The 23,919-nt window shown below is 47.1% G+C and overlaps 2 protein-coding genes across 2 annotated transcripts; one reads left to right on the top strand and one right to left on the bottom strand.

Moving 5' to 3' along the window:
• Positions 1-432: 432 nt before the first annotated feature.
• On the top strand, positions 433-17,403 carry LOC142885096 (uncharacterized). The gene is made up of 33 exons (XM_076021224.1): positions 433-735; positions 821-1,081; positions 1,511-1,774; positions 1,847-2,107; positions 2,192-2,449; positions 2,841-3,101; positions 3,196-3,453; positions 3,538-3,807; positions 3,894-4,151; positions 4,309-4,569; positions 4,665-4,925; positions 5,574-5,840; positions 6,502-6,756; positions 6,833-7,102; positions 7,546-7,806; positions 8,383-8,640; positions 8,729-8,995; positions 9,520-9,783; positions 9,872-10,135; positions 10,419-10,676; positions 10,788-11,048; positions 11,255-11,515; positions 11,593-11,859; positions 12,561-12,818; positions 12,898-13,161; positions 13,250-13,513; positions 13,593-13,862; positions 14,488-14,748; positions 14,822-15,082; positions 15,169-15,459; positions 15,742-15,978; positions 16,117-16,170; positions 16,741-17,403. The coding sequence occupies exons 1-33, from the start codon at positions 450-452 to the stop codon at positions 17,034-17,036; spliced, it is 8,508 nt and encodes a 2,835-aa protein (XP_075877339.1). The 5' UTR covers positions 433-449; the 3' UTR covers positions 17,037-17,403.
• An 890-nt stretch (positions 17,404-18,293) lies between these two features.
• prpf38b (pre-mRNA processing factor 38B) lies at positions 18,294-23,771 on the bottom strand. The gene is made up of 6 exons (XM_076021223.1): positions 23,353-23,771; positions 22,742-22,810; positions 22,383-22,534; positions 22,089-22,149; positions 20,293-20,522; positions 18,294-19,693 (listed from the first exon to the last, which is right to left on the bottom strand). The coding sequence occupies exons 1-6, from the start codon at positions 23,551-23,553 to the stop codon at positions 19,024-19,026; spliced, it is 1,383 nt and encodes a 460-aa protein (XP_075877338.1). The 5' UTR covers positions 23,554-23,771; the 3' UTR covers positions 18,294-19,023.
• Between the last annotated feature and the right edge of the window lie 148 nt (positions 23,772-23,919).

Below are 23,919 nucleotides of genomic sequence, written 5' to 3'. Positions count from 1 at the left end.
TGTACTATATGTCTGTACCAAGTCACTGCACCCTGTTAAGAAGTAGGCCTCCATCAAGATGTCACTGCAAAGGATACCAATTTTCCTTCTTTCCGCGTTAATGAACATTTCTTCACTAAGAATACAATGTAAACATGCCGGAATTTAGCCAAAGGTTTATTTCCATTTGTTGTCCTTAGATAATTAAGAACATACATTTAAAAAGACAGAAGAAAAACAGGAAAAAACAGACAGATAAGTAAACAAATAGAACTAACATCGTCAACTCCAGTACACTACAGTAAAACAACACAGTACAAATGGGAGACTGTGGGTGATATGAAAGTGGTCTCAGAAGTTGCAGCAATGCATAGACCACATTATAACTTTTGTTGGGAATGTCAATAAATAAGGCAGGGCTAAGTGCTCAAGACAACACAAACATCCTCTTGACTAATTCCGATCATTCAATGTCCCTGTCTCACTCAGTCCCGTGCGCTCCGACGGGCATCACCACAAACCTGCAATGTGGCACAAACGCCTTGGTGGTCAGCTGGATCCATTCCGCTGTGGCCCTCAACTACAGCGTCAGAGCGGTGCCACTGGCTGGAAACACCAGTTCAGCCTCCTGTGTCAGCGCTCAGTCAAATTGCACTCTGCCTGCTCTCCAGTGCGGATGGATGTATAACGTCTCGGTCAAGGCCTCCTCGGGCAGCTGCAGCTCGCCGTACAGTCCCCCGCAGACCATTCACACTGGTAATAGCAATAAGGATAATAACAAAACGATTTACGAAAAATGTCACACCTGATGCATCTAACGCCGAGTTGCGTCCCCCCAAAGCTCCCTGCCCTCCTCAGGGTTTGACGGCGGTCTCACACTGCGGCACTGACTCTCTCCTCGCCACTTGGACCGCGTCTCCCGGTGCCACCTCCTACACAACGACGGTGACGGGCCCTGGCGGGTTCTCCCAAGCCTGCTCCTCATCCCCCAGTCCCACATGTTCCGTCTCTGGCCTGCAGTGTGCCAGTCAGTACAAGGTCAGAGTGACGTCCCAGGACAGCCATTGCAGCAGCCCTCCCGCTGAGACCTTCGTCACCACAGGTTGTCTGTTTATCTATGGCTCAATTTTATTCATTCACATTATTTCTGTTCAGCCCAAGAAAAGGGCATCAAATAGCCTATTATCAGCATTAAAGGTTAAGTAAAGAAACAGCAACATCAAGTGGTTACATTTTAGATTGCAGCGCTTGTTCACTCCCCTCCCTCTCCCAAGCTTGCCAGTGAACTATGGTGACTTGGTTTATTTAAGGACGCAAGCGTTCACTCTAAATATGAAATGCGGATTGTTCACATTGGCCTTACTCAATATGTTAAATAGTTTAACCATAATCATCTTTATATAAATGATACATATTTGTAGACTATAATGTAGTTGCACAGGCCGTCACCGTAATTTAATTAAACGTACAGCACAAATTAAGTGTTATCAGAATATTTGAACACCTACTTTCTTTACACCTCTCCTGCTAGGACCATGTGACCCCGTCAATGTGACCAGCATGCTCCAGTGCGGTTCAGATATGGCCATGGTTTCCTGGGAGGCCGGTGCTGGAGCCATGTATTACACCGCCCATGCCAGGGATTCCGGCTCTCAGCATTACACTTACTGCAGAAGCAACAGAACTTCCTGTCAGCTGAGGCAGCTGCGCTGTGGTGGCATCTACAACCTGACCGTGGTGGCCGAGGACGCCACTTGCAACAGCAGCGGCAGCACAGGCGCACTCCTGACAACAGGTGAGAAAACAGATCTTCACGACGTGAACTTTTGAGACTTAGATCCCCTTGACCCTTCTCCTCTCCCCTCAGCTCCATGCTCTCCCTCCATCCACAACAGCAGCCAGATCTGCGGCACCAACTCCTCCTTGCTCTCATGGAGGCCCATGGTGGACGCCACAAGCTACACAGTCAACGCCACAACTATAAACGGGCACAAGGTTTCATGCAGCACAGCAACGGCTGCGTGCACGCTCACAGATCTCATGTGCAGTGAAACCTACACCGCCACCATAACTGCAAAGGGAAGCTATTGTGACAGTGCACCCAGTCCTACCACCAACATCACCACATGTGAGTGTACAAACAGCTCGGTGTCCAGCACCTGCAATACTCTTCATCTGGTCAATCGTCATTTGTATTTTGTTCCCTCTTCAGTGCCCTGCCCTCCATCCATCACTTCTAAACAATACACGTGTGGCAACAACTCAGCGGTGGTCAGGTGGACTGATCCCGTGGGACGTCTGGGTTTCGTGGCGCACGTAGCTGGAGCTGGGTATCAGGACAGCTGCCACACTACAGACACCAGTTGCTTGTTCCAAAATCTTCCCTGTGGCACACGCCTAGACGTCAGCGTGCAGGCCCGTGGAGAGCGCTGCAACGTCAACGCAAGTGTCAGTGAATCTCTGCAAACAGGTGATGGTCAAGGCAATGCAAAACGTTTTCAGGGTGATGATTGAGCATGATGATGGTCCAAATGATCAGGTTGTTGGAGAAATATTTTTTAAAAAATTATGCAAAAGTGCCAGTAGTTGTCTTGAGGTTGATACCAACTGAGCATATTTGCCCTTCAATGACCCAGTGTACCCTAACTTAACGGTACTGTATGTGTCATATTCAGTGGAACACCACCTGTAAATGTGCAAGTCTTGACTTTTTCCATTTTGACAGAGCAAGGCTAACTCCATCCCTGCTTCTCTAAGATCAGCTCAGCGAAGGAAAAACAATACATTTCACCACTCTACCTTGTAATATGCCACTTGGTTCCTTGACCATCAGCTCGTCTTTCCCCTCTGCTTTCTTTCAGTCCCGTGTGCCCCACAGAATGTGAGTGCCTCGCTGGTTTGTCTCAACCACTCGGCCTTGGTGACGTGGTCGGGAAGCGCCTGCGCTGTCATGTACACTGTGACCTTGGAAGCCACAGGTTCACGCACACTCCACTGCCAGAGCAACTCCACCAGCTGTCAGCTAGATAACATCTCATGTGGCGAAATCTACACCGCCACGGTCACGCCGTACTCGGAGACCTGTGCGGGACAACCAAGTCAACCTTACATGTTCAATGCAGGTGCAGAAGGACTTGAAACTAAATGTCTTACACATAATAAGAGATCTGGAGGTGACCTTTTTTTTCCTCCCTTCCCTCCACCGGCTCTCCTCAGGACTCTGTGCTCCCACAATTACTGAGGCGACCTCAGGCTGTGAGTTCAGTCGAGTCGCTTGGACACAAGTCGCGGGGTCCGAGATGTTTGTGGCAACGGCGACTGCACAGGACGGCCACAGTTACATCTGCAGCTCCAACGATTCGCTTTGGTGTAACTTCCCTGACCTCTCCTGCGGTGAAACCTACAACGTTACTGTCGCCACTGAGGACAGGGGCTGTCGGAGCGAGCCCAGTGCGGCTGTGCAGCTGAGAACAGGTCAGGAATGTTTGAAAGGACTTATCGGAAATGATGCGAGGTAGGAATTGGCTTCACTTTCGCATTTCCTCCCTTCTGTCTCAGCTCTGTGTCCTGCCTCCAACTTGATGGGCCAAGTCAGCTGTGAATCCAACACGCTGACCCTCACCTGGGACCAGACTCTCCAGCAGGGAGGCCACTACGTTCTCCGCACCGAGCAGGTCGGCAGCGTTACACCTCCCTCACTGTACAACACCACAAACACCTCGTACATGCTGAGCAGCCTGCCGTGTGGGGAGAGGTACGCATTCAGCATAGCGGCGCAGGATAGCGTTTGCCTCAGCAGCTTCAGTCCGCCCGTAGAAATAAGCACAGGTAGGTTCAGCCCATATAGAACGGCCAAAAGAGAGAGCGAAGAGAGAGCCTGTTGGGTGACAACGTCTGTTTGGCTTCCCTCGCAGTCCCTTGTCAGCCAGCCAACCTCAGCGTCCACGTGGATTGTGGTACAAACAAGGCCAATTTCACGTGGCAAGAGACTCCTGCTGCGGGTTTCTACACTGTGGAGGTGACGGGAGCCGAGAACCCGGTGGTGACCTGCTCCTCCAATGACACTTCCTGCTCTGTAAAACTCAACTGCGGCCAGAAGTACGTTGCTAAGCTAGTGGCTTCCTCCGAAAGCTGCAACAGCACGAGCCACGCCAGCATTCATTTCGACTCTGGTGAGACATGAGCTGAATGATTAAGGTCATCAAGAAGTTACTCTATGAGTACCAACTGTTTAAATAATTAATTTCAAAACAGCAGACAGATCATCCAAACTTTGACATGTTCTCACCGATGTGTTCGGCTAACCAAACTCTAAACAACCCGCCACAGCTCCCTGCCTCCCAGAAGACGTCTCAGCCGAGCTACACTGTCACACCAACGTGATGGACGTGAGCTGGAAACAGACCTTGAACTCGGACAACTACACCGCCTGGGCCATCAGCACCGACGGACACCGGGCCTCCTGCAACTCCACGTCCAGCTCCTGCTCCATCCACGGCCTGCGCTGCGGCAAGATCTACGAGGTGGCCGTCACCTCCACCTCCGTCAACTGTGACATGATTGCAGGCTCCGACTACACGGTGGCATCGGGTGGGTGCTGCGCAGCTCTCTGATCCTCCCCAGTGCGAAAAGCAAAAAAAAAAAGTATTAACCGCCCACTGTTGCCTCTGTCGTCGGGCTCCCAGCCCCTTGCAAACCAGAGAACACCTCGGTGGAGCAGAACTGCAGCAGCAGCATCACCACGGTGAGGTGGAACCACCGTCACCTGACTCAGAACTACACCGTCCAAGCCACCAGCACCTCAGGTGTTAACTCCACCTGCGAGGCGGCCGACAGCAGCTGTTCCTTCCTGGACCTGAGCTGTGGTCAGCGCTACACCTTCGCCGTGACGGGACACTCTAACATGTGTATGAGTGAGATCAGCAGCCCCGTGGAGAAGCTCACTGGTATGTAGCATTGCGGCATTTTGCAAAAAAAAAAAAAAGAACAAGCAACTCCTTCATTTTTGATTGATTTGATTGATCTGTTTAATGTAAAACACCATGATTGCTGCCCAGCCCTCGTGGGTTTAAGATCAATCAACAATGTTTCCACACTTACACCCATAATAGCCACATGGCGTTCTACAGAACAAAGCAAAACACAACAAAACCTACATAAAAAATAGGGACACATACAAATAAAAAAATGTCATATAGGAAACATAACACTTATACCACCCCTACCAGGCCTTTTCTATAAATTTTGCCAAAGCAAAATCAGTCTCACTTCATATTTCCAAAATATATCTTGATTTTAAAAAGAGAATTTCTTAAATCACAATATATGATTGAAACACAATCAATTTCTTTTACACTTGGCTGCACCAGGACCAGAGTGTCTAATCTCGTTCCACCTCATGTTCTTTTTAACATGTGTTGAAATGACAATAAAAGCTTCTAATCTAATCTAATATAGCACAGTAAAAATCAAATGTACAAAACACAAAAACAAATCGCAAAATTCACACAATATTGTGATCTGTAGGTGGTGAAAAAGGTCAATTTGACATGTCTTTGAAGTTCACTCATGTCATTTTTTGTTTTTTCCGCCAGCCCCTTGTCCTCCCACCAATGTGTCCGCTCAGCTAAACTGCACCACACACAAGGCAATGGTCAGCTGGAGTAATGCAGCTGCAGCATCGGCCGCGGGCTACATGGTCCAGGCCACATCCACTGACGGACACAACTCCTCCTGCGAGGACATGGGCACATCCTGCCACATTGACAGCCTCGTCTGCGGCCAGGAATATTCCATTGTGGTGGAAGCGGTGCACGATGGCTGCCCCGGCCCGGCTGGCGCTCCCGTGATGCTCTCCACAGGTGGGTGCAATGTTACGGTGTCATGTCAAAATCATAGGGGAGGTCATCGGCTTCTCAAAGGCAAATATCTTCAAACACCAGCTATTACATTCACTCTGGTCTATTTTTTCAGTGACCTGCCTTCTTCCTCCATTGGTTTATTTCTTCTTGAACATTTTTGTGATTAATTTGGTATCACTTAACTCCACTTGTTAAAAAATGATCATAAACATATCAATTTTAAGACAACAAAACACCTTTTCCGCTATGCCAGGCTGAATAAAATGATTTTGGCCCACCAAACTCAAGTCTGACACATATGCTGTACAGTATGTGTACATATACATGATGTATTAACACAGCCTCAAATCTAAGTTGTGATACTAGTCATGTGTTATGCATTTGACATATTTTGAAGATATTTTTTAAAGACTAAAATTAAGTTCCAATGTCTTGCAGATTTTTTTAAAAGCCATGCTGTTTTGCAAATGCACATGAACCTTTATTTAGCTCTAGCTCTGCTTTGCACCAGACTCAATTGTCTTCCTCTTTTTAGTCTTCCCTATTTTATTTATTGCATAAATAAAATCTCTTACGTCTGTGCACTGCGAGTAAGTGTGAATTTGCCCTCAGGAGTGAAAAAAGTATCTGTCTGTCTGTCCGTCTGTCTGGTTCTCTCCAGAACCTTGCGCTCCCATGAACATCACCATCCAGTACAACGTGGGCACGGCCCAGGTGACGTGGGGGCCAGCCAGGGGCGCCAGCTCGTACTCAGTCCAGGCTGTGCCTGACCAGGGCGCCATGGTCACTTGTAGCACCAACAGCACCAGGTGCTTATTGAATGAGCTGCAGTGTGGCCGCATCTACAACCTGACTGTGGTGGCTCACAACGGGGGCTGTGCAAGTGTGGCATCTCAAAGCCAGCAGCTCATGACTGGTGAGTCACAGTCGCTCTTGACAGACAGATCCAGGAACAACGCTGTGCTGATTTCTGCTCTTTTGCTGACTTCCAGAGCCCTGCCCGCCTACCAACATCCAGGCTGGGATGGAGTGTGAGCAGCAGGCTGCCACTGTGTCCTGGCAGCAGAGCGGCCTCGCCATGGGACACATCGCCTACTTGGATGACATGAACGGAGGCGTCGCTTCCTGTATGAGCGCCACCAGCGCTGCCACACAATGCGTTATTCAGGGAGTGGCCTGCGGCACAGTGTACAGTGCCTGGGTGAAGGCGTTGGGGCGGCAATACAACAGCTCTGACAGCAACGCCACAACACTAACGTCAGGTACGGTGTCTGTGTGGACCAAGACCCCCATGATCCAATATGGCGGTCCATTCATTTCAATGGAGTCACTCACGCGCATACGCCTATAGAGCAGTGGTTCTGGTTAACTGGTGGAGTCTCAGAACCCACATTTTTGACCTTATCATGAAGTCGTATTGTATTGGATTCTATGGCAAAAATTGGGCCACATGGGATTTTTGACTGCACTACCTCAATTGGTCACCGGGGAAAAATGATTCATGGAATTTCAAATAACATCAATGCAAAGCCATGAAACCAAAGAAATTCTTCTTTATTAATTGAGTGCATGAAGCCTTATCCAGGACTGGACACAAAGGTTGTTGTCTTGGCTTGGCAATGACTCAAGACAGTAACCAAGTTTGTCAGTATCATGATGCGTTCAAGGGCACGTAGGATAAGTCCATCTCCTCCTGACTTCACAGGACCCTGCCCTGTGAGCAACATGGAAGCCATGCTGGACTGCGAGTTCAACTCCGTCACCGTCTCCTGGCACGCCTCCATCGGCGCTCTGTCCTACGTTGCTGAGATGACAGCGCCTTCCGGCCACGCCGCTCGCTGCGCCGCCAACCAAACCAACTGCGTGGTGACCTCCCTGAGCTGCGGCGAGGACTACAACGTCACGGTGACGGCCGTGGGAGAGTCCTGCAACAGCAGCACTCAGATGCCGAGAGACGTGGCCACAGGTACCACACAGGAGCCAGAATTTTTTCCTTGGGGAGGCCAGGGTGAGATCATGACAGACACAGGAGTGGCACTAAGTAGATACCTGAAATGTCTACATGATTAATCATTATTTCTAATTGTTACTGTAGTTGTTAGTATTTGTGAAATGTTTTCAGTTTGACCTTAAAACAGACAGCTTGTCACCATCCTACAAATCAGAGAACAGGAAGTCCTTTCCAATGTTAATATCAATAATAAACCTATACCAGCTTGTTCCTACTGTCCCAGGGTCAGGTTCGGGGTGACATTAAATTTATTTTTGGAGTGTCTTCAACAAAATCCAGGCCAAGTCTGAAACATACAGTACGTTTAAGATACTGTGCATCAATCAACAAAGATATAACTTAAGATGCTGTTGCGTGGAAGTGTAAGGCCTTCTGGCAAAGTATCCCCCTTGCCGTGTTGTGGCCAAGGCCCCCACTGGCCACCACTTACAGTAGCTCTACCCCTGGTCACCCTCCTTCAGCCGCCGCCACCCTTTTCTGTCTAAACTGGAGCCGTTCTGCAGCTCAGATTCAACCGTTTCCTCCCTCCAGAGCCTTGCGCCCCCACACTTCTCTCCGTCACCTACAACATGAGCGCTGCACGGGTGGCCTGGGCACCGGCGAGAGGTGCCAGGAACTACTCCGTCCAGGCCACGACTGACCGGGGGTTGACTGATACCTGTAACACCACTGGCGGCAGCTGTTTCCTGCGCGGTCTGCAGTGTGGTCAGATCTACAACGTGTCCGTGAAGGCACACAACACGGCCTGCGACGACGGCGTGACCTCGGAGCCCCAGCCCCTCATGACGGGTACCGTTGCCCGACTGGAAACGTCTCGCAGGCTGCATGTTTACAACCCCAGTGACTACATGTTTGTATTGTTGCCGTCCTCATCCAGAGCCCTGCCCACCCGCCGGGGTCACAGCCAGTGTGGATTGCGAGCAGCTCAGCGCCACAGTTTCGTGGCAGCAGAGCGACCTGGCCCTCAGTTACATGGCCTACTTTGATAGCCCCAGCGGCCACCGCAGTCATTGTGCCAGCACAGGAGCAGAGACCCAGTGTGAAGTGACACAGCTAATGTGCAGCACGGTCTACAGCGTCTGGGTGAAGGCCTTGGGGCTGCAGTACAACAGCTCTGCCAGCGCAGTCCTCTCTCTGACATCAGGTGAAGATGTTTGTCAAGCTTTGTTGAGTTTTTCTCTACGAGGTGTTTTGCACAGAGAGACATCTTTTTATTAAACAGAAGTAATAGAAAACAAGGAGTTTTTCTGACCATTTTGTTGTTTGCGTCTAACAACAGTTGTTGACTAAACAAAACAACAATAGCAAATTTGGGAAGTAACAAAGTACAAATAATTTGTTACTGTACTTTTCAAGTATCTGTACTTAACTGGACTATTTATTTTTACTTTTTACTTTTACCCCATAAATTTGTACAGCAATATCCATATGTCTACTCCTTACATTGGAAAAACATGCTTAGTTTTTACTTTATTACATTTCAGAAACTAGATTTTCTAAACTATATAATCAGTACTTTTAATAGTAAAAGAAATAATTAAATATTAGCAGTGTTGTTAGCAAATTTCCTATTGTGAAGATCAGCACTGACCCGAAATTTGGTTTGAGGCTGATGAGACGATGCCGCCCTTTGTTTGGTGACCAATAAGTCAAACTTTTCCTCCTCAGCTCCCTGTGTGCCAAGGGAGGTGGAGGTCGATATCAAGTGTCACAACGATGCTGCCGCCGTCGTGTCCTGGAACGCCACACGCGGAGCAGCAAACTTCTCTCTGACGGCCATCATCAGTGGGGAACTCCGCACTCTGTGCGTCACCCAGCAGAACACCTGCAACGTGACGGGTCTGAGCTGCGGGGAAACCTACAACCTCAGCCTCACAGCCAGCAACACGCAGTGCAGCGTCGCGGCGCCAACGCACGTCAACCTCACCACCAGTGAGTCCAGCAGCGTTTAAAAAAAAAAAAAGTGTCACTCCAGGTTTTACATCGTTTCACTCTCATTGATCCCAATTCTTCCTGACAGGTCCTTGTCCTCCCCGGCGGGTAGCCGTCGACCTGAAGTGCGGCTCTCGTGCCGCTGAGCTGTCCTGGGAGGAGAGGTCTGATGTCGAACTGTACATGGCGAGCGCCATCAGGAGGTCGGGAGGGGAAGTGCAGAGCTGCAACTCCACAAACGCCACATGCCAGTTTCCAGGACTGGACTGTGGAGAGACTTACAACTTCACTGTGACGGCGTTCAGTCAGGGCTGCTCCAGCCCGGCCAGCCTCTCTGTGTCCATCCAGACAGGTACTGCACGCTGCACTTTTACTTCTGAATACTTTGTGACACATAGTACAAATACTAGACCTACATATACACACTTTTATAGATAGTTATTCTGACAAAAATGATTTTACTTTCAAAAATGTCATGCATTTTATTAATGTCATGTGATGAATACGTACAGTAAGGTGTGTGAAGGCATCATAAACATGGCAGACAAGATGCAATCATTTTTAAATCAAAAACATCGCCCAAAATAGGGAGATATGTTGACATTAACACTTTCTGTACTTCATCCCCGCCGCAGAGCCCTGCCAGCCTGTGATTGTGTCTGCACAGGCACTGTGCAACACCTCGGAGGTGCAGATCTCCTGGCACCAAGCAGCTGATGTGGAGAACTACCTGGTGACGGCGACGGGGAGCCTCGGCCACGTCAGCAGCCACAACACCAGTCACAGCGTCCTGTCGGCTGATTTCCCCTGCGGGCAGGACTACAGTGTGACTGTGCAGGCACGAGGCTGCCACTGCGACAGCGTCCCCAGCAGCCCCGCCTCTTTCAGAACCGGTACCGATACATGACTCATGGAACCGTCAGCATTTTGTCTCATGAGGGTTTTTTTCACTCTAACTCCTGACATCATCATCATCATAATCCGTCTGCGTCCTCCCTCGCCAGCACCGTGCACCCCTCGTGACCTCACCACCTACGTGCAGTGTGAGCTCAGCACAGGCTCCGTCAGCTGGGGCTCAAGCGACGGAGCTGAGACGTACACGGCCACGGCGACTGGGCTCGACGGCCACGCCCACCCATGCCACACCAACGCCACCCACTGCTCCTGGGACGACCTGCACTGTGGAGAGGAGTACACCGTGGTGGTGATGGCAAACACGGACAACTGCACCAGCCGGGCCAGCAACAGCACGCTCATCTCCATGAGTATGTATGACATCATCAAGATGAGGACTTGTTTGTCTTTACAAATTCTTTTCATTGTTTTTTTACGGGAACAATTACTACTACACACGATTACTAATTATCACTGAAGTTATGTTTCTAGACTTTTCTGTGATGCTTTGACAATAAGCTAAAATCCTTGTTTGAAAAATATCCTGTGTTTTTGTTGTTGTTGGTGCTGTTTTTAGGTCCTTGCCCACCCAAGAACTTGTCTCCCTCTGTGAACTGCAACACGCGTGTCATCTCTCTCAGCTGGGATGCCAGTAACGGGACGCAATTGTACACTGTGTCCGCCGAGGGCAGGAGCAATAAAACTGAGCTCTCCACTAATGACACCACAGCCCACTTCTCCGGCTTGACGTGCGGACAAAACTACAGTCTCGCCGTGGCACCTCGAAGCCAGCGCTGCGCCGCCGCCAGCGCCAGCGCGCAGGCCTTCATCCCGTCATGTAGGTTGCACACATCGGCAGGAGTAAAGAAAACAGAAATAAGCCCAAACACGTCTTTGATCAAATTTGTCTCTCAGGGCCGTGTCCACCTACGGGAATCTCCACCATGCAAGACTGTCTCTCTGCCATCGTTGTGGTCACGTGGCAGGCAGGCAGCAGCGGGTTGGACTACTACTACACAGCCTCCATGCAGACCGACACCGGTGTCACAAACGTGTGTATGTCAGACTCCAACGAGTGCAGCGTCCCCGGCCTGATGTGCGGCCACAACTTCACAGTGTCCGTCACGGCCTCCAACTCGGTGTGCAATGCCACCGCTGCTGAAACCACCGACCTGCAGTCAGGTAATACTATGGCAGGCACTAATAACACACTAAAAACTCACCCCATGATATAAGACATGCTGGCGCAATTCACATTATTTGTTGCTCCACTTCGATCAGATCTGTGGTGGGCCGTGCATTTCAGCCTTCGGGCCTTCAGCGACATCAAAGCTTCATCTTACCTCAATTAATATGCCTCATAATACAATATGACACCACGACTCAAGGATATAGAATCATACTCACGCAAAATGCCACCTTGATGTACGCCAGTTGGACAACACTTCAGAGCATTCAAAATAATCAATAAGCTGGCATTCACATTTAAGAGTAGGAGACTAAGATCGTGGACGCTGTCAAAACTCACAAAAGTAATTCTAAGAGATTAGTCCACAAAGTTTTACTAAGTCCACCAAAAGTATGCTATGTGAGCTTAAACAAGTTTGTCCAATACTGGCTATGTACAACCATATGGATATAATATGAAATGAACAGAACAGACTGACAGAAAAAACTATTTACATAATTTGAAAAAAAATAATTACAACTTAGGGCAGCAGAGAAGATCTTGCTGGCCCTGATGTCCCACCAATCTAATAGATGGTGTCCCTTTGTAAATGTATTATATATAATCTATCTAATGTTGGGTTTTTTACTGTAATGGTCTTTCTTTTAACCCTCAATGTGATTCTGACCTCATGTTGTCTTTGCGCTGCCCGCAGTGCCTTGTGCCCCTACAAACGTCTCTGTGGAAATGGACTGCGGCAACAGCACGGCTCTCGTTTCGTGGTCGGCCAGCCTGGGTGCTGTCCAGTATGCGGTCACGGCCCGCGGTAACAACAGCAGCGTCGGCTGCCAGACCTCTGACCTCACCTGCCGCCTTGACAACCTCACGTGCGGCCACCAGTACACCGTCCAGGTCATGGGCATGGACGACAACTGCTCCAGCGTCCCTAGCGAGGCCATTCTCTTCGACACGGGTAAAAAAAAAAAAAAAAAATTAGAGTTTGCAGTTTTATACTAGAACTGCACTGCTCAACATTTTGTCTTCCCTCTCAGCTCCCTGCCCGCCTCAGAATGTCAGCGCTGCTGTCAGCTGCTCATCAAATGACATGATGATTTCCTGGGGCGCCATCAGAGGCGCCGACCACGTTTTGGTTTCCGTCGGTGCAGACAGCGGGCGAATCAACAGGTCATGCAGCTCCGCCGGCGCTTCCTGTACTATCAGCAACATGACCTGTGGAGAAGCACTCAGCGTTCAAGTCACATCTGTCAGAGGTTCCTGCCACAGTCAGCACAGTCGCACCCTCAACGTCCGCTCAGGTACAAATGCTCAACAACAAAAAAATCTCCATGATCTTTTCACCCGTCACCTGTTGCAAAATTCAGTCTTGACATTTATGTTTTTCAGCCCCATGCCAGCCTCAAGGAATCACAGGCTACCTGGACTGCGTGACCAACTCTGCCTGGATATCCTGGGACGCAGCCGCAGGGGCGGACAGCTACTCTGTGGCGGCTGTGAGTGGACGCGGCTACACGGGCAACTGCTCCACATCCTCCAATAGCAGCTGTGAAGTGGAGGACCTGGAGTGTGGCGTGCTGTACAGTTTCAGCGTCACTGCTGAAAACAGCCAGTGTGAAAGTCAGCCGAGCAGCATCATCGACTTGCAAACAGGTGCCTGACACCTCCTGAAATCATAGACTAAACAAAACCAAACCGTGGTGCAGTCATGCTTGACCTGTCTCTTCTCCAGCTCCCTGCTCCCTCTCTGCGATCTCGGCCGTCTCTCAGTGCCACAACTCCTCCATCCTGGTGACGTGGAGCCTGATGGCGGGCGGTGCCGGAAACACAATGTACAGCGCCACAGCGGAGGCCAGCGACCGCACCTACCTGAGCTGCAACAGCACGGGCACCAGCTGCTTCTTGCACGGAGCTCGATGTGGCCTCCGCTACACTGTCATCGTGTCCGCCTCATCGGACCAGTGCAGCAGTTTGAGGAGTCCGCCATACAGAATAAACACAGGTATACACATCGCCCCCGGCTGGTCGCTCTTGAAAAGACGTCTGACTTTGAAAGACAACAGTTTAAGAATTTAAAGAAGAAAGGTTTGAATGTGTTTTCAATATGTTTTAGTGTGTAGTTTAGAGTGTGTGTACTTACCAAAATAAGGCATGTTACTCATGGGCCAATTAAAGCCAAGACACACACCAGTAGATGGACGCGAGGTAATTTAAGTACGGAAGCATATTGCTGCCATACTAAAAAAAAAAAGAAAAAAAATGGCCTCAGCATCACGTTATTAAGTGAGAGTTTCATGTTTTTATGTGAAATTTTTTAATGTTGCTACATGAAACTATTGGTTGATTTCATGATAGTGAAAGGCTCACTATCACGTAGTTACATTAAAAGTTTCACATTTTTAGTAGATCATTTTCATGTAATTGTATGATAACGAATGAAAACTAAACAAAATGAGGCAAGCAAAGGCACCGTGTGAAAATGTGGATTCGCCACTGTCAAGAATCATTCTTCCTACAATCAGAACCCATGCATTTGTGAACTTCAAACTTTCATGTAAATACATGACACAGACATGCCGAGAGAATAAACTTCACAACAATGACGAACCCCCGTCCTCTCGTCGCAGAACCGTGTCCTCCGACAAACGTGACCTCCGAGGCCTCCTGCGAAGGACGCAGCGCTCTGGTGTCGTGGAGCCCCTCCCCCATCGCTGCGGCCTACAGCGTCGTCGCCACGGCGCAGGACGGGCACGTGCGCACATGCAACGCCACCTCCAGCAACTGCACCCTCACGGGGCTGCGCTGCGAACAGCAGTACACAGCGGTGGTCAGGGCCCGACACGAGAACTGCTCCAGCAACGCTAGCCAGAGTGTCGCCATCGCCACAGGTGATTGTCCAGCAGCAGCGCTCGCTCATTTCATCCTGTGCCGTCGATGTGATGACTCTCTGTCGTTGCACAGGTCCCTGCCAGCCTGATGGCCTCTCACTCACGTACCACTGCACTAACCAGTCGGCGCTGCTGTCGTGGACACCCAGGCCAACCGCTGTGCACTACTATGGCTGCGCTGAATCGGAGGGAGGAGACATGCTCTACTGCCACAGTGCAGGTCCCACCTGCACCATTCAGGGTCTAGATTGTGGAGGAGCGTACAATTTCTCCGTCAAAGCCTCAGATGGCACGTGCAACAGCTCCTCCAGTAACCCGGTGCTGGCTCAAGCAGGTATACACTTCTGCAAGACTGGCCTTTTAAAATACGTTTTTATCAAAAGAGTGAAATGCAACAAATTCACTGTGTGTCTCTGTCAGTTCCCTGCCCTCCAGATGGCGTAGAGGTGCAGCTGATGCCATTGCAGATGGACGTCCAGGAGATGCGCTTCCACTGGAACCAGATCGACTGTGACAACACCACGTACCTGCTGAAGTTGACGGGAAGCCTGCTGGGAGACAGTGAGGCCCAGTTTGAACTGTCCTCCTATTGGACAGGCAGGACTTTCTTTGAGATGCCACTGCCTTGTGGTTCAGCCTATCAAGCCACGTTGGAGAGTAGGAATGCAGCTGGTACCAGTGCACCATCAGTACCTCTCACAGGAACTACAGGTAAACACAATTTAAGGCTCTTTTGATTTATTGAATTATTTGACTCATGGAATTGATTGACTGGCTGCTTTTGGGGTGACCTAACCTGCACCAAGTCCACAGTGTGTCTCTTTCTTATTGAAAGTTGTGTCTTTTGTAGTTTTTCAACTAACCGTGTCTGAAAAATACCTCTTGTTGTTCATTGTCATTGTGGATGTCATGGATATTTGTGTAATTGCTCCTTGGATGTTAATTATCAGCTGATTTTCAGGCGGTGACTCTGACTTTTACTTTCTACTTCAGCTCCGTGTCCACCATCAGGGGTGACGCACACTGGGGACAATCTCCTTTCCAGCATAGCATGGAGCCCTTCTGTGTTTGCCACCACATATACCGTGTATGATGTCAGTATCACACCGAGAGTCCCAGTTTGCAGCACTGGACAGTTACAATGCAGTTTGTCCAACAATAACTCCACAAATCTGGTGATCGTAGCCAGCAACTCAGCCGGAGAAAGCGAAGTAACACAAGTACCAAGAGGTACAAACCTGTGTGTCTGTCTGTCTGTCTGTCTGTCTGTCTGTCTGTCTGTCTGTCTGTCGAAAGAATGCTGTAAAATGTGAGCCAACTGATGTTCTATGTTGCCTAAACTAAGTGATCTTAACTTGTCTTCCTCAGCAACAGCACAAGGACGCAGGAGGAGAGACCTCAGTAAAGAGATGGCAAACAATGGTACAGTGGACTTGCAGGAGCTCTTGCAATAGCAAACTGTTTGTTTATACTGTATATTTTTTAATATGTTTTTAACAGCGGGAAAGATTAAATACAAATTTAAAATGGGCCTGATTTAGCGGATGTAAATGACTAGATATTTCAATACAAGCTCATTTAAAAAACAAAAAATTAAAAAAAAACAATTGCTTGGTGCACCACAATGAAATGCTTTAAACTATGCGACTCGTGCAGAAACAGACAATATTGAGGCTCTTTACCAATTAAAAAGAAAGAAAGAAAGAATATCAAGTTTCAGGCTGGCATATGGAATATCTGTCAAATATGAATGGGAAGACCGTGATGACATCAAGGATTTTCAATTACTTTGACAGACAAAAATGTATAACCATATTGACAACAAGTTTAACACTGACTGTGTCAAAATAAGATTAAGGTTTGTTTTTTGTTTATTTGAATTTAGGGAGTTGCAAAAAGGCAGCCGCTGTACTTAGAACTGTTCTCTAAGTTTTGTTCTCAAAGTCAGTATGATTACATTGGTCACAGCCATAACCTGTCTGTCCCGTACAGGAAGTCTCCAAGCTCCTGCACTGACTGTCACTCAGGCCGTATCAACAGTAGCGTTCCTGCAGTGGTCTCAGGTGAAGGCCGCTTCACATTACAACCTGGTTATTAGGAAGCAAGGACATTCACAAGTGGACAGCGGACCTCAGGAACTGACAGTTTACGGCGAGGAGGTCATTCTAGACGACCTGAAACCCAACTCCATCTATTGCGTCACGGTGTCGGCCCAAAGCTCATCCGCCACTGGACCAGAATCACATCCGGTATGCATCCTAACAGGCCAGGAGCAGAGACACTCCTGAGAAATCTACATTATTTATGTGTAATCGAACTGCTGCAGTCTCTAAAACACAATCTGAGTTGAACAGTGACTTTTCTGACTTGTCATGAATTACAGTACTCCATGTGACACAGTTGTCCATCAAATTACTTTGCCTGAAAACTTCTTAAGTTTACCCTATTTTTAATGCTTCTGTTAGCTGGGCTTACAAAATCTGGGTCTATTGTTTCATCCTGTTATAATTTTCTTTTCTTCAAATCTGTAAATTATTAACGTTAATAATTGTATGTAATGTGCATTTGAAATTGAGAATATTTTCTTTTCCCCTGCATTTACAAATGTATATTTAATGTTAACATTATTTTCAAACTAAATTCTAATAAATTTAAAACAAAATAGTTTGTGTTAAGTGTGTTTGTTAAGGACTGAGTCCCAGCGATAAGACCAGCTGTGGAACAGAGCAGGTCGTCCCCTGGACGAAGACCTCAGTTGAAATTGCAATCTTCTTCTTCTTTTCCTTAGAAATGTTTTGACAGTAAGGGTTTTTTTGTTTTGTTTTTTTTTGTGCAATTTTGCATTCTACCACTCTGTCTCATGCTAAACTATGATAAGAAAGTCTTTTCTGTGAGTTTTGGACTGCTTGGTTTTTTTATGTCCCAGAAAAAAGAAAACACCCATCACATGTAGCAAGTTGAAAAAAATAAAAATAAAAATTCCGCCATGTTCAGATTTTGCATTCTACCACCCTGTCTCATGCTAAAACATGATAAGGCAGTATTTTAGGTTATTTAGGTTATTTTTATACGCTCTGTTCACTTTATTCTTGTTTGCCCTATCTTCTGGCTGTTGTAACACCTAAATTTCCCCGTCGTGGGACGAATAAAGGTTTATCTTATCTTATCTTATCAGTCATTTCAGAGAGTTTGGGGCTGGCTTTAGGCTTAGGACTGGGTTTATAGGACAGAGACTTAGGCTTCTGGGTGGAGTTGGGGACGGCCCTAACCCCAGCACCACCGCGGCCACCCTGACTCATATTTTTTCCAGCTAGGAGTTGAAAAATAATTTGTTTGTTCAAGTGGGTCCTCTGACTCCAACAGTCACACCCTAGAAAGCTAATTGAAGAGTTTCAAGGTGATAGCAGCTGTGGCATCAATGTGCATCAGCAGGCGTCTATAGGCTAATGCAGGCCACAGCAGGCTCAGTCCCTCAAACACTGCTTGAAGCTTTAATTAGGCTTGATGTGCTAATGATGTTCAAATGCAAACGGAGAATAATCAGATTGTTTGGAAAAACAGTTTTATTAGAAAACAAAATGCAAGAGCAGTAATCCAAACACAGTACAGGCAGGGCTCAGTATGTGATTAAAAAACTATCATCTGCAGTCGAACCTCTCCTGGTTTAAAACTTGGCTGTCTACACATGGTCACGAATCAGATTGCCACTGCCAGCTCCACAGCATTTTTGAACAGCATCTCTTCCACACTATTTGAATACCAACTGGCTCTTAATTTAAAGCCAGATTATGAATCACAACACATTAACAGAGAAGCATTCACACTGAGAGGCCCTGACTGTATCGGGAAAACAAAAAAAATCCAATTAAAAAAACTGAACAAATATATTCTCCAATGTTCTTCATAAATTACAAACATTTAAAGAAACCGCTTTAAGCTGAGCAACATTTGCGCCTTGTTCCCTTTTCATGTGTAGACAGCCAATAAAACATTATTTACAAAGCGACACCTGGGCCAAAAGAATGAACCATAGAAAATCAAAATGCCATTTTCACCACTTTTGAAACTTCAAGTGAGGACTAACGATGGTCTAAAAAGGGAAGTGGAAAAAGGCAGAAAAATAAAACATAAAGCAACATAATGTTGGTACACAACACTTTGGGCCGTGGCATGTGCTCGACATTTCTTTACAGCACAGGTGACGGACCCTTCAGCCGGGTGACAGAGGGAGGAAAAACACAGGCGCATGATTAGAAATATTTTTGGAGGCGACGTTTACTCGGTGCTCCTGCTTCTCCTGCGTTCACTGTGCCTGCCGTGGTCGTTGCTCGACTCCCGCTGATGGTGGCTCCTCTCTTTGCTGCCGCTCCGTTTGTGAGAGCGCTGCTCTCCGTCCCTCTCCCGCTCTCCATCTCTGCTCTTCCTGCCCTTCTCCTCTCCGCCACCCTTGTGCCTCCTTTCCCTGCTTCGACTCCGGCTCGACCTCTTCGCCTTCCTCTCCTCCCTGTGCCTCTCCCTGTCGTCTTTATGCCTTCTGTCGTCAGTCTCTCCCCTGCTCTTCTTCTCTCTAGACCTCTCTCTGTCAGTGCCTCTATCTTTATGGTGATCCCTCTCCTTCCGTCTGCTGCGCTCGTCCCCGCCGTCTCTGTCTTTGTCCCGGCGTTCGCCCTTCCGGTCCCGGTTGCCGCTGCAACTTCTTCTGCGCTCCCGCCGGTCTTGATTCCTGTCTGCGCTGCGTGACCGTCGCCTCTCCCTGTCCCCTCGGTCCCCTCTGTCCCCTCGGTCCCCCCTCTCCCTGTCCCGGTCCCGCTCTTTTCTCTGCCGGTCACGCTCCCTCTCCAGCTCCCGGTCAAAGCTAGGCCCGTGGCGCTCTTTCTCCCGATGGTAGCTTCTGCTCCTCGACCGTTTGGGAGACCTCCGGGGGCTCGGAGTTCGCCTCGGTGTCCTGTTTGGGAAAGGCATCACAGGCACACTTTTAACACCTTTAGGCTGTTTGGAACTTAACAAAACTGTTGGCCACTAGTTATTCAATTTGAATGCTAAGAAAATACTACAGATAATCTGCTTTTAAAAATATAAAGCAAGTCAAAAGGGCAAAAGCAGGGTTCCCATGATCTTGAGTGAAATTTGCGTGACCTTACTGAAACCTATGAATACAGAATTGTTATACTTCAAAGACATATGAACCTTCGCCAGTTAGCTCATGGTGCAATAATTGCTTAAAACATTCAAAATACAGACAGAGTTTTTGCGGTGCTCTAAAATAAAGGTAACTGCAGGTGAAATCTGTAGGGTGATGAATTAGACTGAACTAGACAGGCGGAGTCAGTGGGCTCGGCTCATTCTGTTCACTGTTTGCCGTAACATTGTTGGAAACGTGAGACGCAATGGAGAGGAAGGCTAACCCTCGCAAAGCCAATGTGAGGGTAGAACCACAAACAAATTCTGCCAATTTATAAGGGGAGTTGGTCAAATTTAATGACTTTCCAAAACTTTCCAAAAACCAAGAGTGTGTGAACCCTGCAGAAGACTTTGTGACGTTACCTGGAGCGGCGGCGCTCCCCTTGCCTTGCTGCCTCTGCAGGTTCCTCTTCTTCTGGCTCCTGTGGCACCACCTTTCGAGGCCTGGCCTTCATTTGCTGGTCAATGTTCTTCTGCACGGGCACTGGGATACGCGGGAACAGAGTGGAGAACCACTCCAGCTTGGTCAGGAAGGACCGCAGCATCTCGCCAACGGTCATCATGCAGCCGCCTCCCGCCTTCACGTCCAGCTCCTAAAAACCAGACGATGGCCCAATTAGAACGCACTTCGCAGAACATTAACGACACACGTTTCTCTTATCAATCCTAAGAATGAGCAATTTGTGATGTCCAAGTACTGAACCTTCACCTCTGTTCATCTAGCTTAATCTCAAATAAACAGATCTGGCTTTACTCTACATTAAAGCGGGGGAAAACTTCAAACAGTACAGAACAGGAAGGTCTCATCTAAACTGTCTGACAGCTCCAAGGCATCTCAATTTTTAATGTGAGCTTCGTATAATCCACGCTATTCATCACTTTGTGTGTCATGAATGTTATTGAAAGCGTTAAATCTACCAGTTAGAGCAGTAATGGGGAGAAGGGAGAGGAGAATCTGGAAAGATTTAGAATTCTACATTGAGCACAGGGTAAAAAATACAAACCAAAATAAAAAACTCAAGTCTTGGCTTCTTTCTACTGACTCCTGAAGGCACAAATCACTCTCAAAGCGCTGACAGTGTAAGCACAGACTGAAGCAGGTAGCTAGTGCACACCAGTTGAGGTTTTAACTTTAAATGGTAGAGAACGACCGCTTTGCACTCACACACGCAACCCAACAGTGCTGAGATACAATATCCAATTCACCTGCTGCACAATGGGCATCTAAAGAAAAAAACAGGGGAATTAACCAGTTGGGTAGGACTTCATATGATGAATTCAAATATAATTAACAGAACATCAAACAAAGGCCTGGTTGCACAGCCTTATATCCAATTTCATTTGACAAATATGGAAATAAAGGCAACTGATAACTTACAAAACAATCTTTCTTTAGATTTGTTTGCTTTTGTAATAGAATCCATCCCCATGAGAGTGCCAATTGCTTATCCCAAATTTAGTTTTGTGCAACAAGTCCTGAAAGTAGCTTGTCAAAAACAGCAGCATGCCAAAAATATTACAGTTACTATGAGTTTTTTACTCAGCTTTATATTTGGTACTTACCCTGATTAACAAACTCAGCAGCAGAGCAGTGAGAAAGAAACCTTGCTAATCAGGTTCGGAGGACAGAAACTTGGCAAAATTAAGCCAAATGAAGGCAAAGGTGAAAAATCAGCTATGAGCATCACAAGGAGGGCCAGCGTCAGTACATTTACATGTGTACCCATGTTGAACTACAAGTATTCCTCTGTGGGGGAAAAAACAATAAGACTGTCCGGTCTGGTGGCAGAAGACAAAGTGCATCCAGTCTGACTGTCACCCACTCTGCATCTTCCCCAATTCATGCTCTCTAATGCTATTTCCTGCCCTCTTCTTCTTCAGCCATGCATTTAGATGCCTAAGCCATTTCTACTGGCTCAAAGAAACTGAATGAATAAAAAGTTGGGTTGAGGATGGGTGCAGGAATATTTTTTTTCCGTGTGATTAAGGGTTGGACTGAGACACAAACATTTCATTAAAAACCCAGGTTCAGTTACATTAAGACATGTAACCAACATTATCCAGGCAATGTAAATGTACTGAGCACGTTCAAATGTGCTGAACACTGGTAAATTTCATAGATATAAAGAAACATTAGGTCATTACCAGGGGCGACATACCTCCTCATCATCCAAGAAGCCATCGTACCATTCTACTAAATCTGTAGGAGGCTGAGTGTATCTAAGACACATCAAGAGAGAAAGAAAAACATTAGCACCACATGGAAATGATATCACCGACTCACAGTTTTAATCAAACAAAACAGGAAGCAGAGATCTTGATAACACATTTTCCTTTTCAAAGGTTCATAATATTAAGTAACACAAAATGGGAGAAGAAACCACGGCAAAACAGCAATGTGGGTGATTTATAACGTCTTTACAGAGGATTCAATGTTAAAGAAAAAACAATACCTTATATACATGAAGCCAAGAGCTCTGATATATGGAGAGTCAGTGTGAGTTATCAGTCCCATCAGCTGTTTCCGGGTGAGTTTAAGAGTAAACAGTTTGTAAAGGAGACAGAAGGCCGTGGAGACGATACCACCGGTCCCAACTCCTCGCACCTACAGAAACAACAGAGACATACTCCAAAGTCCATTATCTCATGGTGCAAACCCCAAACATGCCATTAAAAGAGAACCGCACCATGGGCATCAGCAAAGGTCACAATGACTGCTATAAGTGGGTGCACGTCAATCCAAGTTACTTCAAGACGGCAGGAGATACAGAGGAGGATGGGAATTAAAAAAATGCACGTACTTCTCACTTACCCCTCCGCACATTCCTGTCTGGCCTGCAGTCTTTCTGCTTCCTTTCTCCCAGGGCTCAACGTGAGTCACCTATAAAAACACAGAAAGCAGATATCAGAGACTGACATTTCCTCTGCATCCTTCATTCGAAATTGTATATCAGAGACTTCTCAAGTAAGGCTCAGAACGTGGATGCTCTTCATCAATGATTACTGTATTTTCACTCTTGGACTTTTGATCTCAGGTGCAAAAGGGGAACATGTACGTGTAAATAACATGAAAATTAGTAACATTACGTGAGGTAAAATAAGAACCACTTAAATACTGGACTATAACCCCAATATAACCGTTTATTGTTGATGGTCAAGATTTGCCAAGTTTAAGAAGTTTATTTTGCATTGACTAAAAGTAAACTTGAATCACAAATATCAACAAAAATATATATTTCATACATTTAAACATAAATTAGTTTAGCGGACCTTTTCTTTTTTAACAACTAGCACCCACTTAGCGCTTACATTATCTTACGGCCCGGCACATAGCAGTCACAACAGCGCCAAGCTAGCTTAAGCGGACTGAGGCCAGTTACCTCACTAGCATTAGCATGCGGCTAGAAAATATTCCAACGTTACCTTAAAATAGATTTCATCCACAACTTCGTGGTAAGTTTTGAGTTCGTAGAGTTGAACTTTGAAATAGGGCGACGAGAGGACGTTTGTGAGAATCATCGGGTTTAGGTTCATAGTCTTTTCGTTGCCCCACAGAGGCAATACATTTCCATGTTTCCCTGATGGAGGCTTGCTCACGGCCTGCGCTGGTAGCTGGTTAGCCATGCTGGCTAAATCCCTCGCTGAAAACCTACGAATGTAGTTAGCGTATTTCCAATTATAAATCCATCAATGCTTGCCAGTGGAGTGGTGAAGGATAGCGATTTCGTCCAATCGATTGTTGTTGTTCTGAGGTAAAAATTGATGATAACAACTTCCCGCCGTCGTGGTGCTAGCGTGCTTGAAGCGAGGTGGAACCGGAACTATAATGGTGCAGTGAGACTTCTGCGGTAGACGTCGGCACGCCAATACACTTGACGTTTCCTTTAGAAAATAAAAGGGCACACATTCAATGCCAAACGACCTATTTTGTGACCACGATGATATTTATATATAAATAGGAAATCATTTCGATTTTTTTTATTTTATTTT

This window comes from Nelusetta ayraudi, unplaced genomic scaffold, assembly GCF_046127955.1.
Source record: "Nelusetta ayraudi isolate G7.1 ecotype Tasmania unplaced genomic scaffold, CSIRO-AGI_Nayr_v1 ptg000011l, whole genome shotgun sequence".
Classification (NCBI taxonomy): Eukaryota; Metazoa; Chordata; class Actinopteri; order Tetraodontiformes; family Monacanthidae; genus Nelusetta; species Nelusetta ayraudi.
This window is presented reverse-complemented; position numbering and strand designations above follow the sequence as displayed.

What these genes read in the sequence shown, in the direction of transcription:
- LOC142885096 (XM_076021224.1), top strand. Translation starts at nt 450, where the DNA reads ATGTCCCTGTCTCACTCAGTCCCGTGCGCTCCGACGGGCATCACCACA. An exon ending in CAGCACGCTCATCTCCATGA is followed by an intron (nt 11,049 to 11,254) that starts GTATGTATGACA and finishes TGCTGTTTTTAG; the next exon opens with GTCCTTGCCCACCCAAGAAC. An exon ending in CCCGGTGCTGGCTCAAGCAG is followed by an intron (nt 15,083 to 15,168) that starts GTATACACTTCT and finishes TGTCTCTGTCAG; the next exon opens with TTCCCTGCCCTCCAGATGGC.
- prpf38b (XM_076021223.1), bottom strand. Translation starts at nt 23,553, where the DNA reads ATGGCTAACCAGCTACCAGCGCAGGCCGTGAGCAAGCCTCCATCAGGG. An exon ending in AGACAGGAATGTGCGGAGGG is followed by an intron (nt 22,535 to 22,741) that starts GTAAGTGAGAAG and finishes TTGTTTCTGTAG; the next exon opens with GTGCGAGGAGTTGGGACCGG. An exon ending in GGGGAGCGCCGCCGCTCCAG is followed by an intron (nt 19,694 to 20,292) that starts GTAACGTCACAA and finishes TTTCCCAAACAG; the next exon opens with GACACCGAGGCGAACTCCGA.